The 20,990-nt window shown below is 41.5% G+C and overlaps 1 protein-coding gene across 1 annotated transcript in view; it reads left to right on the top strand.

The window, feature by feature from the left end:
* Nucleotides 1-2,516: 2,516 nt before the first annotated feature.
* Nucleotides 2,517-20,990, top strand: part of SUPT20H (SPT20 homolog, SAGA complex component) — a gene marked incomplete at its 5' end in the record, with an annotated part of 185,366 nt that continues 166,892 nt past the window's right edge. Inside the window, 4 exons of the mRNA XM_082248178.1 lie at nucleotides 2,517-2,525; nucleotides 2,569-2,604; nucleotides 11,354-11,412; nucleotides 13,344-13,410. Of these exons, the coding sequence (XP_082104304.1) occupies nucleotides 2,517-2,525; nucleotides 2,569-2,604; nucleotides 11,354-11,412; nucleotides 13,344-13,410 (171 nt within the window). The remainder of the gene's footprint in view (nucleotides 2,526-2,568; nucleotides 2,605-11,353; nucleotides 11,413-13,343; nucleotides 13,411-20,990) is intronic.

Genomic DNA, 20,990 nt, shown 5'->3' with positions numbered 1-20,990 from the left:
GCGGGAGGGGACGTCCCCCCCCCCCCCCCCTCCCGCCGCCTTCCGTGGCTTTGCCCGGGGCTCCCGTTCCACCGGGAGCCCCGAGCACCCAGCCAGCACGTCCGCCGGCTGGATGGAGTCCCGATGAATGCCGGAAACGGCATTGATCGGGTCTCCGATGACGTAACCCGGAGGCGGCGTCCATGACGTCACTTCCGGGTTACTGTGCTGCAAAAGGCGGCAAATTTGAAAAACGGCTGTATGCAAAAATGCCGTTTTCGGCGTTTTGCATACAGGGAAGTGTAGTGGAGGGGTCTAGGGTCTTTTAGACCCTCGATCCCTCCATAAAGTGTACCTGTCACTACATATTGGTGTCACAAGGGATGTTTACATTGCTTGTGACAGCAATAAAAGTGATCAGATTTTTTTTTTTTTAAAACTTTAATAAAGTTAAAAAAATAAATAAAATGGGGAAAAAAAAAAAAAAAATTTAGCCGCCCCCGTCACCGTTAGCTCGCGCACAAAAAAAAACGTATACGGAAGTCGAGCCGCAAATGAAATCGCTGTTCAAACCACACATGTGAGGTATCGCCGCGATCGCCAGAGCGTGAGCAATAATTTTAAAAAAAGAGCTACACTCTAACTCAAAACTGGTAACCGTTAAATAAATTTAAAGCGTCGCAGATTGAGATCTCTATTGACCGTAGTTTGTCGCGATCCCACGGGGGGGCGCAATTTTAAACCGTTGTTGGGTATCTATTTACTCGGCGTGACATGTTCTTTCACAATATACAAAAAAAATGGGCTAACTTTACTGTTTAGTATTTTTTAAAATTAGTGAAATGTGATTTTTCAAAAATTTTCCAAAAAAATGGCGCTTTAAAGACCGCTGCGCAAATACCGCGTGATAAAAAATATTACAATGACCGACATTTTATTCTCCAGAGTCTTTGCTAAAAAAATATATATAATGTTTGGGGGTTCTAAGTAGTTTTCTAGGAAAAAATACTGATTTAAACTTGTAAACAAAAAGTGTCCGAAATAGGGCTGGGGCTTAAGTGGTTAAGGCCTGCCTCCAAACCCCTGCAAAAAACGCCTAAAAAAAAAAAAAACACCTGAAAAGGAAATGCACAGGTGTGGATTGAGCCTCAGGTTTAAGTCCTATTTGCACTGCTTTGGCCGATCTTAAAGGAAACCAATCCAAAGAGAAGTGAGGAGACTACTAATGCTGACCCCATCTTAAACGTTGTTGTCATTCAATAAATATGGAGATGGTAAAAATCTGAATTTAGAATTTGCAGGTCAAGGAGAGGTTGGTAATCACAACTTACATGCTTCTCTTAGAACAGGTTTCTACAGGCCTGTCAACCCAAAGCATAAGGGCCTATTTAGGGCTGTGTATGTTTGTATAAAGGGGAGGTTTTTTTTTTTTTTTTAGCGTTGGGCAGGTACTTTTTATGCATCACATCGCAAGGCTCTATGACAATACATCTCTATTTCAGATATGATTGATATCAGGCAGCCCTGTTGAAGGGAGCACCTCCAGTATCTTGGGGGGAATAATAGCCCCACATTGGCTGCCATTGCAGGCTCTGTCCAATTGGCCCCAGTTGTCAATGACTGCTGGGACTGAATAGAATACCCTCACCACCAATACATTATTTTGGTAAAAAGTGTACAGAGATGTTTGTTCAGATTCAATTGGCGGAGGTTCTGAGACATTGTTTTTAATATTATACATGGTAATGTGGAATCTGTTATCAACATAATTCATAGGATTAACGTATACTGTGCAAGCTTTGAAACGCGTCGGATGATTTAGATGTTGATCCATATACATTGCATATATTGGTGAAAGTACTATTGTGCATTACATGTATATTGTTCCATAATTTGATATGTGTTTTATATAGGTTTTTATTTTTTTGTGATACAATAACATTTATTTATTTTTTTTTTTTTTTGAAAACTGCAGCATACTCTTAGTGTCTATAAGGCCTCTAGGGAAACCCTCTCTATGGTGTACATACATGTAGGGACATATTAGGAGAATAATCACTGTGATTTTACTTAATATGTAGGCCTCCCAATGCACTAGAACGCAGAAAAAAGAGCATGTCGATTTATCATACCCTATTGCACAGTTGTGGTGAAATGGGAACTGATCTGTACACTGTAACACATTGCAACATATGCAATAAAGCACAACAGTGCTATTGTGGTGAGGTGAATGCCAGCAGATTGAATCAATATTTTATCTGCTATACTTCTTACCAGCTGTAATTGGTGCATTGGCTTCATGTCTCCTTTGACCCAGCCCTAGTATTAGCAGAAATGCAAGAAGAACAAGCAACTACGTTTGTTTTAGAAAAAAAAATTCACTTTTTTGTTGTGTTTTTTTATTTTTTTATTTACAGCACTTTAACCACTACAATTCATCATGGTCCTCCATTAGCTGTGACTTTTACCTCCTGACTTGAAAACCCCAGCCCGGCCATAATGGTAATGATTCTCTATGTTCAGTGTTCGTTGTGTGGATGACTAGTGTATTTATTGACTTTCCTAATACAGAATTCTATCTTCTTACAGCAACAGACCTTAGAATTGGCACTGGATCGGGCTGAGGTAAGGATCATTTTTTCCCTAAAGTGGTTTTTAGGTTTGAGCCTATATCATATCATATATATATATATATATATATATATATATATATATATATATATATATATCATGATACATAATATCATATAAATTCTTACTTTCTATAAAAATTGGTATCTTACTTTTTTTTTTTTTTTAAATTGAGGTCAAAACAAGTTGACAAAAGCATTGAAGACCAAAAGCATATTTACTAGTGAGGGTGCTGGGAACCGGTACACCATCAACTGACAAGTTTGCGTGTGAAGAGCGCTATTCCCTGGTGTTCACAGTCCCTTTGTTTTAGTCGTCAAAAAAAACTTGGGATTTTTCGCAGGAAAAAAAATAGCTTGATTCCCCCATCAACAGAGCTGGTGTTGATGGGGGAATCCCTCCTGTGGAGTCATTGTGTTCTCCCGATGGGGGCATCCACACCTGAAGAACCAAAGGTGTTACTGCAAGTGGCTACAGCAGCTGCTAGTAATAAACACATGAAAAATCAGGCTGGTTTTACCCAAGTTGATCGATTAACTTGGGTACATCCATGAGGGGTTTGGGTTCCTGGAGAACTGGGCTGACTTCTCAGTAGGCTACTGGCTCTTTAGTAAGGATGGGCTGCACCTTAATAGGGACGGTACAGCTCTTTTGGGGAGAAAGTTGGCCACCAAGTTGGAGGGGCTTTTAAACTAGGAGACGGGGGGGGGGGGAGGGCTCAGATGTAGAGTCAGTGAGGAGGGAGCAAAGGACAGAAGGCAGTAGTAGAGTCAGCAGCGACAGTAGTTCCATAACGTCAATTGGGGGGTCTGTGCGGGAAAACATCAGACCAAACAGGAATAAACATAATCACCATTCACGATCAACTTCCACAAAACTAAGAAGGGTATATGCTAATGCCAGGAGCCTAGCTAATAAATGGATGAGTTGGAAATGTTAGTACATGAGGAAGACATAGACCTTGTGGGAATAACGGAAACTTGGTTCGACCACTCACATGACTGACTTGCCAATATCCAAGGGTATTCGGTGTACCGGAAGGACAGGGTAGGAAAAAGAGGGGGAGGGGTATGTCTCTATGTCAAGGATAATTTAAGGGTGATAGAGAGGAATGATATTATGGAAGGGATGAGTATGGAGTTAGAATCCGTGTGGGTAGAACTCCATAGGGAAGAAGAAAGGGGAAAAGTAATTGTGGGGGTTTGCTATAGGCCACCCAACCAAAGGGAGGAGGTAGAGCTGGAATTTTTTTTATCACTGTTGGGTAAAGTGGCAAAACTGGGATCAGTCATCATATTGGGGGACTTTAATTATCCCGACATTGACTGGGAAGAGGGGGCTACACACTCACAGAAGGCCTGTCTATTCATTGAAACCTTACAGGGCAACTACATGTCAGTTGGTGGATTCTCCTACTAGAGAAAATACAGTCCTGGATCTATTGATCACTAATGACCCAGACCTAATCTCGGAGGTAGGAGTCCAGGACAACCTAGGCTCTAGCGATCACAGGATGATCACATTTAGCGTAAATAACAATATAACAAGGCAAGTGGGGAACATAAGAACCCTAAACTTCAGAAGGGCAAACTTTCCAAAATTGTGCTCATTGATGGAAAGGGTAAACTGGGACCAAGCCCTGGGATCACTGACCACGGAGGAAAAATGGGAATGCTTTAGGAACATATTAAACAAATGCATCTTGCAGTGCATTCCTATGGGAAATAAATTTAGAAGAGACAAAGCCAAACCTGGTTGGCTAAACCGTAATGTTAAAAAACTTATATGGGGAAAAAAATTGCCTTCAAGAAATATAAATCAGAGGGCACATTATCGGCTTTCGAGCAATACAAGGAGGCAAATAAGAAAAGTAAATACGAAATCAAAATGGCTAAAATCAACTTTGAGAGACAAATAGCGACAAATATATCAACAGCAAAAAAGCTAGGACAGAGCATGTTGCACACATAATTAACGAAGATGGGGGGATGGTTACAGAGGACACTGAAAAGGCAACCGTGCTGAACGCCTTTTTCTCATCAGTCTTTACTCAGGAAAAGGAGGGGTACACTGACCATGACTGTATGGTCAGTAGTATTACACAGGACTTGCCGCTATGGCTAACAGAGGGTGAAATCAGGGAAAGGCTGGATAAGATTAACACAAACAAATCACCAGGCCCGGATGGCATACATCCGAGAGTACTCAAAGAACTCAGTAAGGTTATATCTAGACCACTGTTCCTGATCTTTGCTGACAGTATTATGACAGGAAATGTACCAGGGGATTGGAGGAAAGCTAACGTGATACCGATATTCAAAAAAGGACAGAGGCATGTCCCGGGTAATTACAGGCCTGTCAGTCTGACATCGATAGTATGTAAACTTCTGGAGGGGATGATAAGGGACTATATCGTAGAGTTTGCTAAAGACAACAACATCATCAGCAGTAATCAGCACGGGTTTACATATGGGCGTTCTTGTCAAACCAATCTCTTAGCATTCTACGAGGAGGTGAGCTGTGAGCTAGATAGGGGCAGACCAGTGGATGTGCTATACCTGGATTTCGCCAAGGCGTTTGATACAGTTCCCCACAAGCGCCTAAGTTATAAAATAAGGTCTGCAGGTATCGACCGCAGGGTTTGCTCTTGGATACGGAATTGGCTAAAAGGGTGTGTCCAAAGGGTGGTAATAAACAGCGCATACTCACTGGTCTTAGGTGGTAAGCGGGGTCCCCCAAGGCTCAGTCCTGGGACCAACCATGTTCAATTTATTCATAAACAGCATTGAGGATGGGATCATTAGTTCTATATCAGTTTTTGCAGATGAAACAAAATTGGGCAGGTCAATAACTGCACAGCATGAAGCAGATATCCTACAGAATGACCTGGACAAAATAACGGAGTGGGCTACGACATGGCAAATGAGGTTTAATGTGGAGAAGTGTAAGGTTTTGCACTTGGGGACTAAAAACATAAAAGCACAATACACGTTAGGAGGGGAACCCTTGGGGGAATCAAAAAATGGAGAAAGATCTGGGAGTCTTGGTAGATGATAGATTAGGCAATAGCATGCAATGTCAAGCGGCAGCTGCCAAAGCCAGCAGAATATTACCATGCATAAAGAAAGGGATGTATTCCAGAGATAAGACTATAATCCTTCCACTTTATAAAACTCTGGTCCGACCACATCTGGAGTATTCTGTCCAGTTCTGGTCGCCAATCCTCAGGAGGGATGTGTTGGAGCTGGAGAGAGTCCAGAGAAGGGCAACTAAACCAATTAGGGGATTGGAGGACCTTAATTATGAAGAGCGTCTGCAATCGCTTGATTTATTCTCCCTGGAGAAGAGACGCCTGAGGGGGGACATGATAGCAATTTTATAAATACCTCAATGGTGATCTCAGCATAGAAAAAAAGCTATTCAGTCGTAAGGATTGCATGAGGACTCGAGGGCATACATTGCGATTAGAGGAGAAGCGTTTTAACCTCAGGCAACGGGGGGGGGGGGGGGGGGGTTCTTTACTGTTACAGCTACAAGATTGTGGAATTCTCTACCACAAGAGGTGGTTTCTGCGGGAAGTATGGTGGCTTTCAAAAGACTTAGACGTACATCTCAAGGATCAGAACATTCAGGGGTATGTGAGATGATTACAGCCACACACACCTACACAAGTTGAACTGGATGGACTATTGTCTTTATTCAACCTCACCTATTATGTAACTATGTAACCCATACTGTCCCTGCTGTACCATCTGAGATGTGAACGGTCTTTATGAAGCTTTATGCTACCCAGCAAATTAGGTATTTAAATTAGTTTATTTCTTTAAGGGGTATTGTGACTTTTGCCATGAGTTCAAACAACATGCTATAATGTGGCTTTTGTTATCTGCATTTTGGTGCCGACTCAGTCACCTTCTCTTTATATGACCACCTTTCTCTGGGAGCAAAAGATCTGGTAAAGCTATGAAATTTGTATTAATTGCCATTTTACGAAAATTCACAGAATAAGAGATTGGCCTGCACATACCATCAGAAAACCCTTAAGTTTCTACCATTTATCCTTTATTTTGGATATATTTCTGGCAGTGGTAGTGTCCAAGTTTGCCCACCCCTTCTTGCCTTTTGCTCATTGGCCAGTGAGGAGAACCATCATGAGGGGAAGAAGTGTCTGAGCATAATTGCCTGTTAGAACTGAAGATATGTCCAGTCACCTCTAGGTGCTCTTGCGTTGATGACCACCAGGGCTGAATTACTTTAGTCCTGGTTTTGCATTTGCAAGTAAATGTGGTTGAGTCTGCCCCATATACTTCCTGATCTATTCTTATACCATAACATGAGATGTTCTGTAGAAGGCACTCCTAGTAATTAATAATTTTTTATTTTTTTACTTCAGCTCATACATTAGTAACAATTATGCAGGGAGAAGCAATTCTGTGCCTGCTAAATTCTTTTGTCTTCTGTGGTTGGGCAATCTGCCTAATTCCAACATAAACATGATCTGGAGGAGGTAACAGAGAAATTAATTTTAGTGACAACATGAAAACCTGAATATTACATTAAATCCACAGGTATTTGGCCACAGTACTACTAGAAGAGACAAACACGCCAGCCTACTCTTTGCTGTGGTCATTATACATACCATCTCCGTATTACAGCAGGACACTCATATTCACCTCTTCGTCTAGCAGCCTGTTACCTCTGATCAAGAAGCTTTGTTGTTTTTTCCATTTAACTGTTCAATAGCTCCCTCCCTGTAGAGATATTAATAATTATAACATGGCTAGCTAGCTGTACTCCTCTTCTTGTACATTCCAGCATAACCACAATATACTTATACTGTGGAGTGCAGGGCTGCCTGGCTTGGCAATTGTTTATTTTTCCATCTGTCAGTTCTCTTGATCTCACTGCACTCTTTAGGATGTGCTATGCTTTCTTAGCTTAAAATATAGAACTGTATGGTAGTTAAATTTCTCAATTTATAAAACATAGGTGTAAGTGGGGACAGAAAACTCTGGGTACATAAAGAACATGGAAAAAAAAATGAAGAATCCTCCAGCATCTTGTTCCAGACATTGCAGTACAATTTCTGAAGTTTCTGGCTAGGATACCATTTTATTCTTTACACACTGTAGGTCAAAGCATGAGCAGGAATGCTCTTCAAAGTTAACTTGTGCTATGCTCATGTAGAGCAAAGACATGTGACTGATAAACCACTCCCACCAATGCTTGTACTCTCCGTACATTTATTCTCTTGCTTTGCCATTTGACACCCTGTCCAAGAGATATTGATTTATGTGGTACTTCTATGGGGGGTATATGACCATTTCCTCTTTGACTGTGGAGCTAAGGAGATAGTTCTTAGCAGGGCCGATCCCAGGGTCACAGACGCCTGGGTGCAGAAATATTTCTGGCGCCCCCACTAGGGCGTGGTCATCTTACTAACTCCTCCCCTTTATAGATGTTTCTATGGCAACGACTTAAACACAAAGATGCTCCCCTAAGGAGTCTTCCTTACCCCGGGACCCTGCCACGATCTCTTAACAATAGACAAATTACAGGAAGAGAAGCAGAGTACTCTAATAGGACCTGGAGGGGGGTCTCTCTAATGGACACAGAGAGGGCATCTGTTAGAGAGTCTGTTAGACAGAGCCCCCAGACATACTATAGGAGATGGTCAGAGACTGCGGATATGATACAAGACATTAATATATCGATGCAGCCTCACCAGTGCCCATCAAATGCAAGCTTATCAGTGCCCATAAAATGCTGCCTTATCAGTTGTGCCCACCAAATGCAGACTCATTTGACTGGACTTCTACTTTAAGTCTTAACTTTTTTAGGTTGTTTCCCTTTAAGTCAAGTTAAAAATGTGGTGCCTTCTAGGTGTAATGTAAGGAAAATATCTTATCTGCCTTGTGGGCTTTTAGTTATATATTCTGTGAGGAAGCACCAGGGTGGTATAAGGTCTGCAAACTACATTATAACAGTTTTCCTACTGTGTACAGGATCAGCGTGGGCCACAATGTGGAGGGCTTATCAACGGCCCTTATGGCATAGCTAAACACCGTCAGTATGGAGCTGTTCTGGGCACTTTGAGGGCTTACTGTGTTACTTATTTTGGAAAGGCTGGGAAGTATGCCTACTAGAGATCCACATTGGAAGCAGCTAGTCACATAACTACTGTGAAGAGGCAGTTAAAAATAGTACAAGAAGACAGATAATGCACAACATCCACAAATGAAGCTCATTATATATATATCTTAATACAATTTTAAAGCCATCTATAACTATGTTACACACCTCATGACCTTTACCCTATTGTCTTACAATTTTAATAATGCATCTACAATATTAAATACAGCAAGTGTTACATTTTCTTCGGACCAGAAGACATTTGTAGCTGCAGTCCAATCTTATGGTGTCCTAATAGCAACTCAGAATAAATTACCTTTTTTAAACTACAATTGTAGGAAATGTTAAGGTAAGTTTTAATTATTCAAAAAAGGTCATAACACCAAACAACAAGTGCCATTTTAGGTTTACCTCTGGCCAGAGATGGTGCTGTGAGCGGCTCTGGGTGGTCCCGCAATGTTGTTTCACTGCATCTCTGTGCTGGATGTGATGTAATAGGCCGAGTCATGGCCTTGTCACTTCTGGAAGACTGTGCTATTTATTCAGACAGACGGCGTTGGGTGCCGGACACGGCTCCCGGTAGATGTCCATTTACACATAAGCAAGTCGCGGGAGTCTCTCCAGCCGCTACATCCTTTGTAGTTCCGGGTGACTCACAGGCGGAGTGATATACAATGCACTCCGTCTGCAGGAGTAGAGAGCAAAGCCGCTTCTTCTTCTGTACGGCTCCTCCTCTCACAGGCGGAGTGCATTGTATATCACTCCGCCTGTGAGCCGCCCGAAACTACAAAGGATGTAGCGGCTGGAGAGACTGCCGCGACTTGCGGGAGATTAGGGTTATGTGCGGCGTGCGCCCCCCTTCACGCGGCGCCTGGGCGCGGTGCACCTCGCGCACCCGCCCAGGATCGGCCCTGGTTCTTATCCTTGTGTAAGCTCAAACCAAATTGGTTGTATAGGGTGATTGCAATGGTGGAGGAGTGAAGAAAAGGTCATTTTGGGGAGACGTATGCACAATCCCAATATCAGCTGGTTCAGCAGGAACCGGCCAACATTCGGACAGTGTATACAGCTGCCTGTCCTACAGAAGCTGGTCTCACAACTGGCTTCTGTCGAACGGTCTGGAAGCCCCCCTTGTCAGAATACAAAGCACAGCGAGGTAGATCACTGCACTAACATCGCTTGGTACTGCAACCTCTCAGTTCTTCTTTTTTTTTTTTTTTTTTTTGTTCAGCCCGCTGGGTTGAATGAAAAAAAACGAAGTGTGTACCCAGCCTTAGTTAAAACTGAACTCCCAGCTTTTGATACACTTTACATAGTTCATTTGGGCCAAGCTGGCTCAAGCGAGCCATGTCCTTCACTAACATGTGAGGCCGCTGGGTGTGCTACATAAATTTTATGTAGCTGAGGCTACATGCAGCATACCACACTGTGTTTCGGGTGCGAGCTGAGACCTTCCTGTCTCATACCCAGAACACAGTAGTGTCTATCTGATTGGCTCTCAGCCATTCAGAGAAAGCAATGTATTCTAGCAATGAATACAAAGCTTCTTCTGATTGGCTGAGTCAGTTGGGCTGATAACACAACCTCTGACACTGCTAGAATACACTTCTTTCTCTAAATGACTGAGCGCCAATCACATAAAATCTATTGTGTTTTGGGTATGAGACTGGAAGTCTCGGCTTTAACCTGGAACACAGTGCGGTATGCTGTATGTAGCCTCTGCCTCCAGTGGCCTCACATGTTAGTGAGGGACATAGTTCGTTTTGGGCCAAGTATATCAAAAGTTGGAGTTCAGCTTTAAGTGAACCCTGTCCCTTTTCTCTGCGTCGGCAAAGCACAGATTTACTTTAAACACTAACAAAAATTAACCTGTTAAGGACCAACTGTTTATTTCTGAACTCTTACATTGATCACCCAGTGCAGAAACCACCATCTTGCTTTTCTACATCATTGATTGTGAGAAAAGCTCACCTGTCATTGAAGTGCTGGCTGTATTGAAGCCTGAAGTGATTATACAGTATAAATTGACAACATTTTAAGCCGAAAGTGCGGCAAAAATGAGTGTTTAACATAACATCAAATGGTTCTGCTGCAAGTGTACTTGAGTATTGTGGTCCAATGCTGGCCCTTGCATTTAAACAGAGCAACGGTCAAATGCATGTATTCCAATGTAAAATACGGCAAAAGGCTGTTTGGCCTGCTTTACACTGAAGTGTATCTAAACCCAAAATTAAAAATGTAATGTATTGCAGCTTACCAGTCCTTAGATGTAGTGGCTGCATTTGTTTTTCTTTTATTAGACTTTTCTTTTATTGTGTCTTGCAATATTTTGATCCTTCAGCTTTTTTTGCGATTTTTCTAATATTGTAACATTTTGAAAAATTTAGTAGAATTGTATGACTAGAGGGAAATGAAATGTCTATAAGGTGCAGTGCCTTTATTTGAACAAATGGATTTTCTGCATTGATTGAATGGTTTGCCTGTGTGATAAAATGTTTTGCATTTTTTAGATACTTAGTTATTTTTTTTTTCTTTTTAATATATTTATATGCATATGCAAGAAATTACAGTTTTTTTTTTTTTTTTTTAAGCTTCTTTTTCTATTTTACAGTACGTCATTGAAAGTGCCAGACAGAGACCTCCAAAACGCAAGCATTCATCAGGAGGAAGGTAATGTGTAATGAATTGCCATCACTTGGAGATATAACTCGTGGTGTTAGTATTGTGCTTTTCTGTTGCAGCTGATAACTGTCTTTTACTGTGGCATCTCATGTGTCATTTTTCTCTTTAAACTTAACTTGGTCCACAAGGTTCCCAGGCTGAAAATGTACTTTCCTCTTACCTACCAGTTCTCAACTTCCTCAGTTTTCATTGCTGGTTTCAGTTGCTCTTTCTGGAAATCTAATTATGCTTGTAAGGAAGCGACCTCAGACAAATTCCAATAGATAGCAGAGGCTGCTGTGTAAGGGGCCCAGGTGTCAATACGGAGCCGCCTATGTCATCACTCCAATGATCATCAGAATCAGCTGGCTCTACAGTTTAGAATGCACGTACTGGATGTGTATATTGTTAACTGAATAAAATTGAACTCCGGTCTTGCTTTTTTTTCTCCACACTTGTAGCAGGTCCTTTGTTTGTTAAAATGGATTACTTTCAGTTCCCTGCAAACTTTCATTGTCAAGATACACTGCCTGGCCAAAAAATAAATAAAAAGTCGCCACCCAGTAAAAATCCCCATTTTTGCCATAACCACGTGCACATTACATGCAGTTGCAGGGCATTTGCAGCACTTCCCCATTTGTTTGAGTGCATAGTGTTCGGCTAGCCTTTCAGTAGGGGGGCAGCAAAAACGCAGCTCAACCCTGCATTTCTGACATTCTCCCCCCCAACCGCACATCTTAATTATAAGTTGATCAGAGGGAACGAGGAAACAAGGAAAGGTATTATATGCGTACATTACATATTACGTTCAGCTTTAGGCCTGGTTCACACTAATGCGATTTCAGATGCTACTTGGATTGCATTGAATTGCATGAGAAGGGAAATTACATTGCTTCCAGTGGTGCCTGTTCATATCAATGCAGCTTAGCTGCAATGCAACTTTGGGGAAGGGTCCTGTGCTACTTTTGTTAATGCATTTACATTTTGTGGTCCATTGACTTAAATGGAAGTGTATCAAAATCACATCTACATGCGATTTCTTCTGGTTTTTAGGAGCGGGCACCTGCCGGTGTCCTAACAACCAGTAACTCCTCCCTTGCACCCATGTTGATGAGGTACAAGGGATGATCCCTTGTATCCCTTGTACCCATGTTGATGAGGACAAGGGCCCAGTGGCTGCAGGTGGTGACTTAACAGAACCCCCACATAGTGGCGGGTAAAGCGACACTGTTTAAATGGCTCAAGAGGTCATGTTCGGCAGGTGGCTTTTTTTTTTTTTTTTTAATCGTGTGGGCTGGCGGCTGGGATTCGTTGTATTTGACATTTTTATTTATTTTAATCATGTACCCCATACTCATTCACATAGGGGCAGGCCGAGATCTGGGGGCCCCAGATTCTGATCACCCCCCCGCATCCCCCACAACCACCAGACTAGGGTTGTAGGGAAGAGGCCCTTGCCCTCATCAACATGGGGAAGAGGTGCTTTGCTTTGGGGGGGGGGGGGGGGGTAAGTCGACATTAGAGGTTGGGAGAACTCGGGTCAAATTCGCTAACTCATTTTCTGAGTCCATTCAGAACACAATAGCACAGCGGGGAGATTGTCGCAGTAACATCGCTTGTGTTCGTACAGCAATTTGTACGTTTTTCTTTAGTTCACTTCGCTGGGTTTGACGAAAACATAGTGTGTACCAGGCTTTAGATTTGTAGAACACCTAGCATGTTCACCAAGGTATTGTGTTACCAAACATTCCTGTTTAATGTGAAGTTATTGACCTTTCACCTGGGATATGTAGAAATGCCCCAATAGGTATACCAGTCAGTAATGCGGTAAATGGCCTGGAATGTCTAATGTCAAGAACAAAGCAAGGCATACAATATGTGTTCTAAGAACACCGACATCTGCAAACTGTCCTTACATCCTGTATTTATTTCTGTTGTAGGAAATCGGTGTTCCATAAGCTGTATGACTTGTACATAGAAGAATGTGAAAAGGAACCGGAAGTTAAGGTACGCATGGCTGTCATCCCCAAACTTGGTGGATTTAAAATACTGAAATTAAACAGTTCTCTTTGGTAACGTGTTAAACAAAACAGACCCTGTAATGAGTTTAAAATAGAGAAGAAGTCATCTCTCTGTTATTGAAAGCATAATTTGCCCTTATTATGCCGACTGGTGCAAGGTTTCAGTATTGCTTCTGTTAGAGCGATCTTTGCCTGAGTGCAGTTTATAAGACTGGAAACATCCCTGTGCTGAGTTTGCTACATGATCTACCTCTAATGTTTTAAATATGATTTCATCTTTTCTCAGTGTCAGGTTAACCTCCAGCTCCTTCTCCTACAGACATTTTTTGGCTGGAAACGATTACCCCCGCTGCTTCCCAGTATTCATTTATTTAATATTTAGGCATTTATTTTATTCTCTCCCATGTAGTGCTGGTGAGTGTGTAGTGGAGCACATATGGAACCATTTAGTAGTCTGTGTAGACATGCAGTGACCTCATGGCTCCAAATAGCCACAGGTGGTCCCCGACTCATTTTTCTACTGCTTGTGGCACGGGCTCGCTGTAGACGTTTGCAGTATGGGAAAATCAATATTGTTTTTACATATGAAAGTGCTAAACATATAGAAGGAAATTTTGTAATGTAGTTCTGTTGGATCATGTAATTTTGGCACATAGATTTTCATCACTGGTTTTTCAAGACAGTTAATTAAGCTCTTTGTAATGAGGTGCCAATGCTTTTATTGCATCACATTTTTAAGCTGATAGTATTTCCAGCGCTAGTGTCGTAATTTATCGTGGTGATTAGTTTAATTTCTCACCTGAGGTTTAGAGTTAATGCTTAGATTCCGACTAAAGGTTAACTTTAAGGGGTCAGGATCCGGTTAAAGCTAATCTGTCACCGATTCAGATTAGGCATATGGTAAATGGCTTCATCAACAAAAGTTTTATATAAGATTGTATTAGAATTTTGCAAAATTTAGGCCTCTTACACAATGTGCACTTTTTCAGCTGTTCTTAGGCCTAGTTTACACCCAATGCGTGTTTTTTTATTTTTTTTTTATTTTTTTTTTTTTTTGCAGAAACACACTACAGTCCATTTAACATAGTTTTCTATGGGACTCATTCACACCTATGCTTTTTTTCAGCTGCTGCACTTTTGGAAAGGATCATGGACTTTAAATGCAATAGTCTTCAGTAGAGATGCTGCAGAAAAGCATATATTGCGTTTTGATGCGTTTTGGAGGAGTTTTGCGTGCCGCCTGCAATACGGTTGTCAGCCGCATCGGTTGTCATTACAAGACAGCCGACCGTCGGCTATGGACACCGGTACCGAGGTAATGCTTCTAGCTGCAGGCATCACCCCGGTACAAGCACTTTCCCGAAATATTGGCAATATCGGTAAATCAAATGGCTGATTCCGATACATCGGGGAAAGTGCAATTTGGCCCTCGATATATCGGCTTTGTCGATAATCGGTCGATCCCAAATAAATAAATATATAATATACAGTGCCTTGCGAAAGTATTCGGCCCCCTTGAACTTTGCGAGCCTTTGCCACATTTCAGGCTTCAAACATAAAGATATAAAACTGTTTTTTTTTTTGTGAAGAATCAACAACAAGTGGGACACAATCATGAGATGGAACGAAATTTATTGGATATTTCAAACTTTGTTAACAAATAAAAAACTGAAAAATTGGGCGTGCAAAATTATTCAGCCCCTTTACTTTCAGTGCAGCAAACTCTCTCCAGAAGTTCAGTGAGGATCTCTGAATGATCCAATGTTGACCTAAATGACTAATGATGATAAATAGAATCCACCTGTGTGTAATCAAGTCTCCGTATAAATGCACCTGCACTGTGATAGTCTCAGAGGTCCGTTTTAAAGTGCAGGTCCGAGATACTGTTGTGGAGAAGTTTAAAGCCGGATTTGGATACAAAAAGATTTCCCAAGCTTTAAACATCCCAAGGAGCACTGTGCAAGCGATAATATTGAAATGGAAGGAGTATCAGACCACTGCAAATCTACGAAGACCTGGCCGTCCCTCTAAACTTTCAGCTCATACAAGGAGAAGACTGATCAGAGATGCAGCCAAGAGGCCCATGATCACTCTGGATGAACTGCAGAGATCTACAGCTGAGGTGGGAGACTCTGTCCATAGGACAACAATCAGTCGTATACTGCACAAATCTGGCCTTTTAAGGAAGAGTGGCAAGAAGAAAGCAAATTCTTAAAGATATCCATAAAAAGTGTTGTTTAAAGTTTGCCACAAGCCACCTGGGAGACACACCAAACATGTGGAAGAAGGTGCTCTGGTCAGATGAAACCAAAATCAAACTTTTTGGCAACAATGCAAAACGTTATGTTTGGCGTAAAAGCAATACATCTCATCACCCTGAACACACCATCCCCACTGTCAAACATGGTGGTGGCAGCCTCATGGTTTGGGCCTGCTTTTCTTCAGCAGGGACAGGGAAGATGGTTAAAATTGATGGGAAGATGGATGGAGCCAAATACAGGACCATTCTGGAAGAAAACCTGATGGAGTCTGCAAAAGACCTGAGACTGGGACGGAGATTTGTCTTCCAACAAGACAATGATCCAAAACATAAAGCAAAATCTACAATGGAATGGTTCACAAATAAACATATCCAGGTGTTAGAATGGCCAAGTCAAAGTCCAGACCTGAATCCAATCGAGAATCTGTGAAAAGAACTGAAAACTGCTGTTCACAAACGCTCTCCATCCAACCTCACTGAGCTTGAGCTGTTTTGCAAGGAGGAATGGGCAAAAATTTCAGTCTCTCGATGTGCAAAACTGATAGAGACATACCCCAAGCGACTTACAGCTGTAATCGCAGCAAAAGGTGGCGCTACAAAGTATTAACTTAAGGGGGCTGAATAATTTTGCACGCCCAATTTTTCAGTTTTTTATTTGTTAAAAAAGTTTGACATATCCAATAAATTTAGTTCCACTTCATGATTGTGTCCCACTTGTTGTTGATTCTTCACAACAAATTACAGTTTTATATCTTTATGTTTGAAGCCTGAAATGTGACAAAAGGTCGCAAAGTTCAAGGCGGCCGAATACTTTCGCAAGGCACTGTATATACGTTGCAGTTTGTAAGTGGTTTACCAGGATTATGGCTGAAGATATCTGCTATAACCCCGGTACTGCTTTTTTTTTGAGCAGGCGGCCGGCTTTCTCATGAACGGTTTCCAAAGCGACGGGAGGGGACGCCTGAGAAATGTTCTCCCATAGGCGATCAACACTCTTTCATAGACTATATGGCCTTGGAGGACTGGAGTGACGTCATGATGTCACTTCTTGGAAAAAAATATATATTGCTTTTGCTTTAAAGGTAAAGAAAAGATTTAAGGTCTTTTTGGCCCCAGATCTCTCCATAAAGAGGACCAGTCATCCTTCTTTCTATTACAAGGGATGTTTACATTCCTTGTAATAGGAATAAAAGTGATAAAAAAAAATTAAAGGGACAGTGTAAAAAATGTAAAATAAAAAAGTTTAAAGCGCCACCATCCCTCTGTGCTCGCGTGCAGAAGTAAATGCATAAGTAAGTCACACATGCATATGTAAATGGTTTTGAACCACACTTGGTTCACAATTGCTGTGAAAGTTGGAGCAAGAGCAATAATTCTAGTGCTAGACCTTCTCTGTAACTCTAAACTGGTAACCTGTAAAGGCGTTTAAAGAGCCGCCTATGGATATTTTCAAGTACCGTAGTTTTGTTGCCATTTCATGAGCGTGTGCAATTTTAAAGCGTGACATGTTTAGTATCGGCGTCCATCTTTCACATTATACATAAAAATTGTGGTAACTATTGTGTTTTTTTTTTTTTTTTAATTCATTAAAGTGGCAAGTGGTTAACCACTTGCCGACCGGTCACGTTGACCGTACTGCGTCGCTGGACTCCTCCCCTTGTGGGCGGCGCACTCCCGCTGTATTCAGTCACAGCGGGAGTCAGGCCAGGGGAAGAGAGGCAGTGATCACCGCCGCTGTTCCCCGATCGTCAGGGATCGAGTGTGGAAATCCGCCCGCTTGTGTAAACAGAGCGGGCGGATCTCCTAAGTGACAGGCAGGGACAGATTGCAGGATTCAGCATAGCTGAACCTGTGATCTGTGCCTGTGTCACTCAGTCCCCTCCCCCCACACACGTTAGTAAGCACCAGGCATACATTAACCCCTTGATCACCAATAAAAGTTAACCCCTTCCCTGCCAGTGTCATTTTTACAGTAACAGTGCATATTTATAGCACTGATTACTGTAGTAATGTCACTGGTACCCCCAAAAGTGTCAAAAATCTCAGTCAAGGGTCCGATCTGTCCCCTGCAATGTCGCAGTCCCGCAAAAAAAATCGCAGATCTCTGCCATTACTAGTTAAAAAAATAAATAAAAATGACATAAATTTCCCGTAGCTGCGATAACTTTTGCGCAAACCAATCCAAATACGCTTATTGCGATTTTTTTATTTTTTTTTTTTACCAAAAATATGTAGCAGAAAACAAACTGGCCTAAAATGTTAAAAAATTTTGATTTTTAAATTTTTTTTTGGGGGGGGGGAATTTCATATAAAAATATTTTTTTTTGTTTTATTGTTATTTTTTCAAAATTGTCGCTCTTTTTTTTGTTTATAGCGCAAACAGTAAAAATCGCACAGGTGATCAAATACCACCAAAAGAAAGCTCTATTTGTGGGGAAAAAAGGACATAAATTTAATTTGGGTACAGCATCGCACGACCGCGCAATTGTCCGTTAAATAACGCAGTGCCGAATCGCAAAATATGGCCTGGTCAGGAATGGGGGTAAAATCTTCCGGTCTTAAAGCGGTTAAAAATACGCTCATTGAGAATTTTTTGTCAAAGACATGTAGCTAAATACATTTTGGCCTAAATATATGACAAAAATTGAATATATTGGATATTTTTTAACTGTCAAATTAGAAAAATATTGTTATTCTTTCAAAATTTTCGCATTTTCTTATTAATATCGCAAAAAATAAAAAGCGCAGAGGGGATCAAATACCACCAAAAGAAAGCTCTGTCTGTAGGAAAAAAAGGACGTAAATTTTGTTTGGGTACGGCGTTGCATGACCGCGCAATTGTCAGTTAAAGTCGCATAGTGCCGAATCGCAAAAAGTGCCCTGGACGTAAGACAGCAAAAATCCTCCGGTGGTAAAGTGGTTAATCTGCCTACAACAAATTGGCCGAATAAAAGCCCCGCAAAACAGTTGAAAAAATGCGTATGCAAAAAACACACTGCAGAAATTGATCAAAAGCAAACTGCATAGGTGTGAACCAGGCCTTAGGGGCATCTGTCATATTTTTTTTTTTTTCCCCACCTCTTAACACCCCTGCATGTTAATAAAAAGGTAGGGTGATGGCGCTGCCTAATACTATAGGTGTTAATAGGTGCTAATAGGTGCTTGTGACGGCAATATTAAATATTTGATGTACAAATTTCAGTGAACATACATATAAAGTGATGTGTGCATATAAGTGTAAATATAAAGGAGTGTGGTAAATCGTGATGTAAAAGATCTAAATAAATACCAAATCTAAAGGAATATATGCAAAAAAGGCAATACCGAATATTAATCAAAACATAAGCTGTATACAATCTTAATCATGCAAATGTAAAAGCTGCGTAACAAGGTACCCCAATTATACCACACACTGTGGTATGGAGGTAAAGTGAAAATAAGTGCAGGCAAAATATATAGCAACCAATAAGAAACAACAAAAGTCCAATATAGGTGCTTGGTGTCTATGTATAGTGACCAAGTATAATGAGCAAAGTTCAAATGTTGATAGCAGGTGACAATATTCTTATGATAGACTATAAGGAGTGACCCCGTGGTGGGCGGTGAGGTGCTGGATGATCCCTCTAGTAAAAAGCTCACTCACCAGAAATACCCACCCCACACAGGGGTATAGAGCGGGTATGTAAATGTATCCTACGGCCGGAGAGATCCTGAAGTCCTCGCCTACTCCTGAATGGGGACGTCCTGGGAGTGGTCTGGAGGGTCCTAAATGGAAGGTTCCCCCGGGAGAGTGGTCGGGATCTAATGGGCTCCTGTCAGTAGGAAGTGGGCGTCCGAATATCCACGGGGTGTCACTCGCGGTAATATACCAGGGGGTAATAAATAAGGCACATAGTGTGATACCGTATGAACAGTTTTAATATTTAAAACGTCTGAGAGGTACTCACATTTACAGAGAAAGATATAGGCATACAATCATATACGTGGAGCGCGAACGCGGTCCAAGCCTCGATCTCAACCAACCGGAAGTGATGCGACACGCTGTACGCGTTTCGTAGTAGATACGTCTTCAGCAGCGTCGGGTCACTTCCGATGTCATCCCTTTATATACAAGCGGTAACTAAGCAACGAATAGTCAACAGGTCTGGCACGTAATCCGGAAGCGGGGCTACACACCGCGGACTACGGTAAAATGGAGGTATTTAGTACTGTATTTTTCAGATATCCTCCTTTTTATCCAATAGAAGATAAGCGCAGAGTTTTATACTTTTTACCCCTGCATGTTAGCCCATGTGTCCATGCACACATAAGCATTTAAAAAAGTTTACAGGATGGAGATTATAGATGCAGAACCTCCATCTGCTCCCTCCCCCCCCCCCCCCCTTGCCATGCCTAAACACGTTACGCACTTTTACAAGCGTGAGGCAATTTTTTTCTGCCAAAGCGCTGCTAGAAGGAAAGGCTTGGAGAGTTGGAATAACGCGCTGCACTTTACTATTTGGATCCTTCCTAAATGACTCCTGAGATAAACCAGGTATATGTTGCATCATTTAAACATTGTAAGTACGGTATTTCACATGTTTTGAAAGAGAAACAATGAAGTACAATTGTGCACTGCTAGGTGGGAAGTACATGTATGGGTACATGTAACAGCAAAATTAGTGGCCTTATGTACTGTACGCATATAACTATAAAGTAAACCTTTTTAAAAGCATGATTACACATTTATGAGATCATTTACAATTTTACGTGTGAATGTGTTGAATGGTGTATTTCTAACAGCTGAATTTCAGGCAAACAGTTAATCACACAGATGAAAAACTTTTAGAGGGTAACTCCATTTTCATGGGAAAAAAAAAATCGCAAATAAAATAATATAGCGTATATAATTGCAACACAAGTCATATGATTGAATGTTTTTAAAAGTGACCTTTTCTTTTCAATCTGCAGCTCTGTCATTTTCTGTGAAATGCAATATGGCTACCTGGAGGCGTTCTGTACACCAAATGCCCTCCACATCTGTCATTTCCTGCTTGTGTGATTGGCTTACTGATTTTCCCAGAAGTCTACACTAAGATAAAAGTCCGATTTCAGGCATCCCCTGCAACAAAAATGTCATATTTGGTTAGATACTCCCATTAGGAAATCACATCTAAAGGGATCACATCTAAAGGGATGCATGCTCTACAGCTTTCCTCATTATAGCTTTACAGGTGCAGCAGCTGGTAGATAATTATGAAACCACTCCCATTAGGCTGGGTTCACACTGCTCCGACATGGAGGTCGGATGACCTCCAATCCGACTT

Source organism: Pelophylax lessonae, assembly GCF_965119305.1.
Source record: "Pelophylax lessonae genome assembly, chromosome: 2".
NCBI lineage: Eukaryota > Metazoa > Chordata > Amphibia > Anura > Ranidae > Pelophylax > Pelophylax lessonae.
This window is presented reverse-complemented; position numbering and strand designations above follow the sequence as displayed.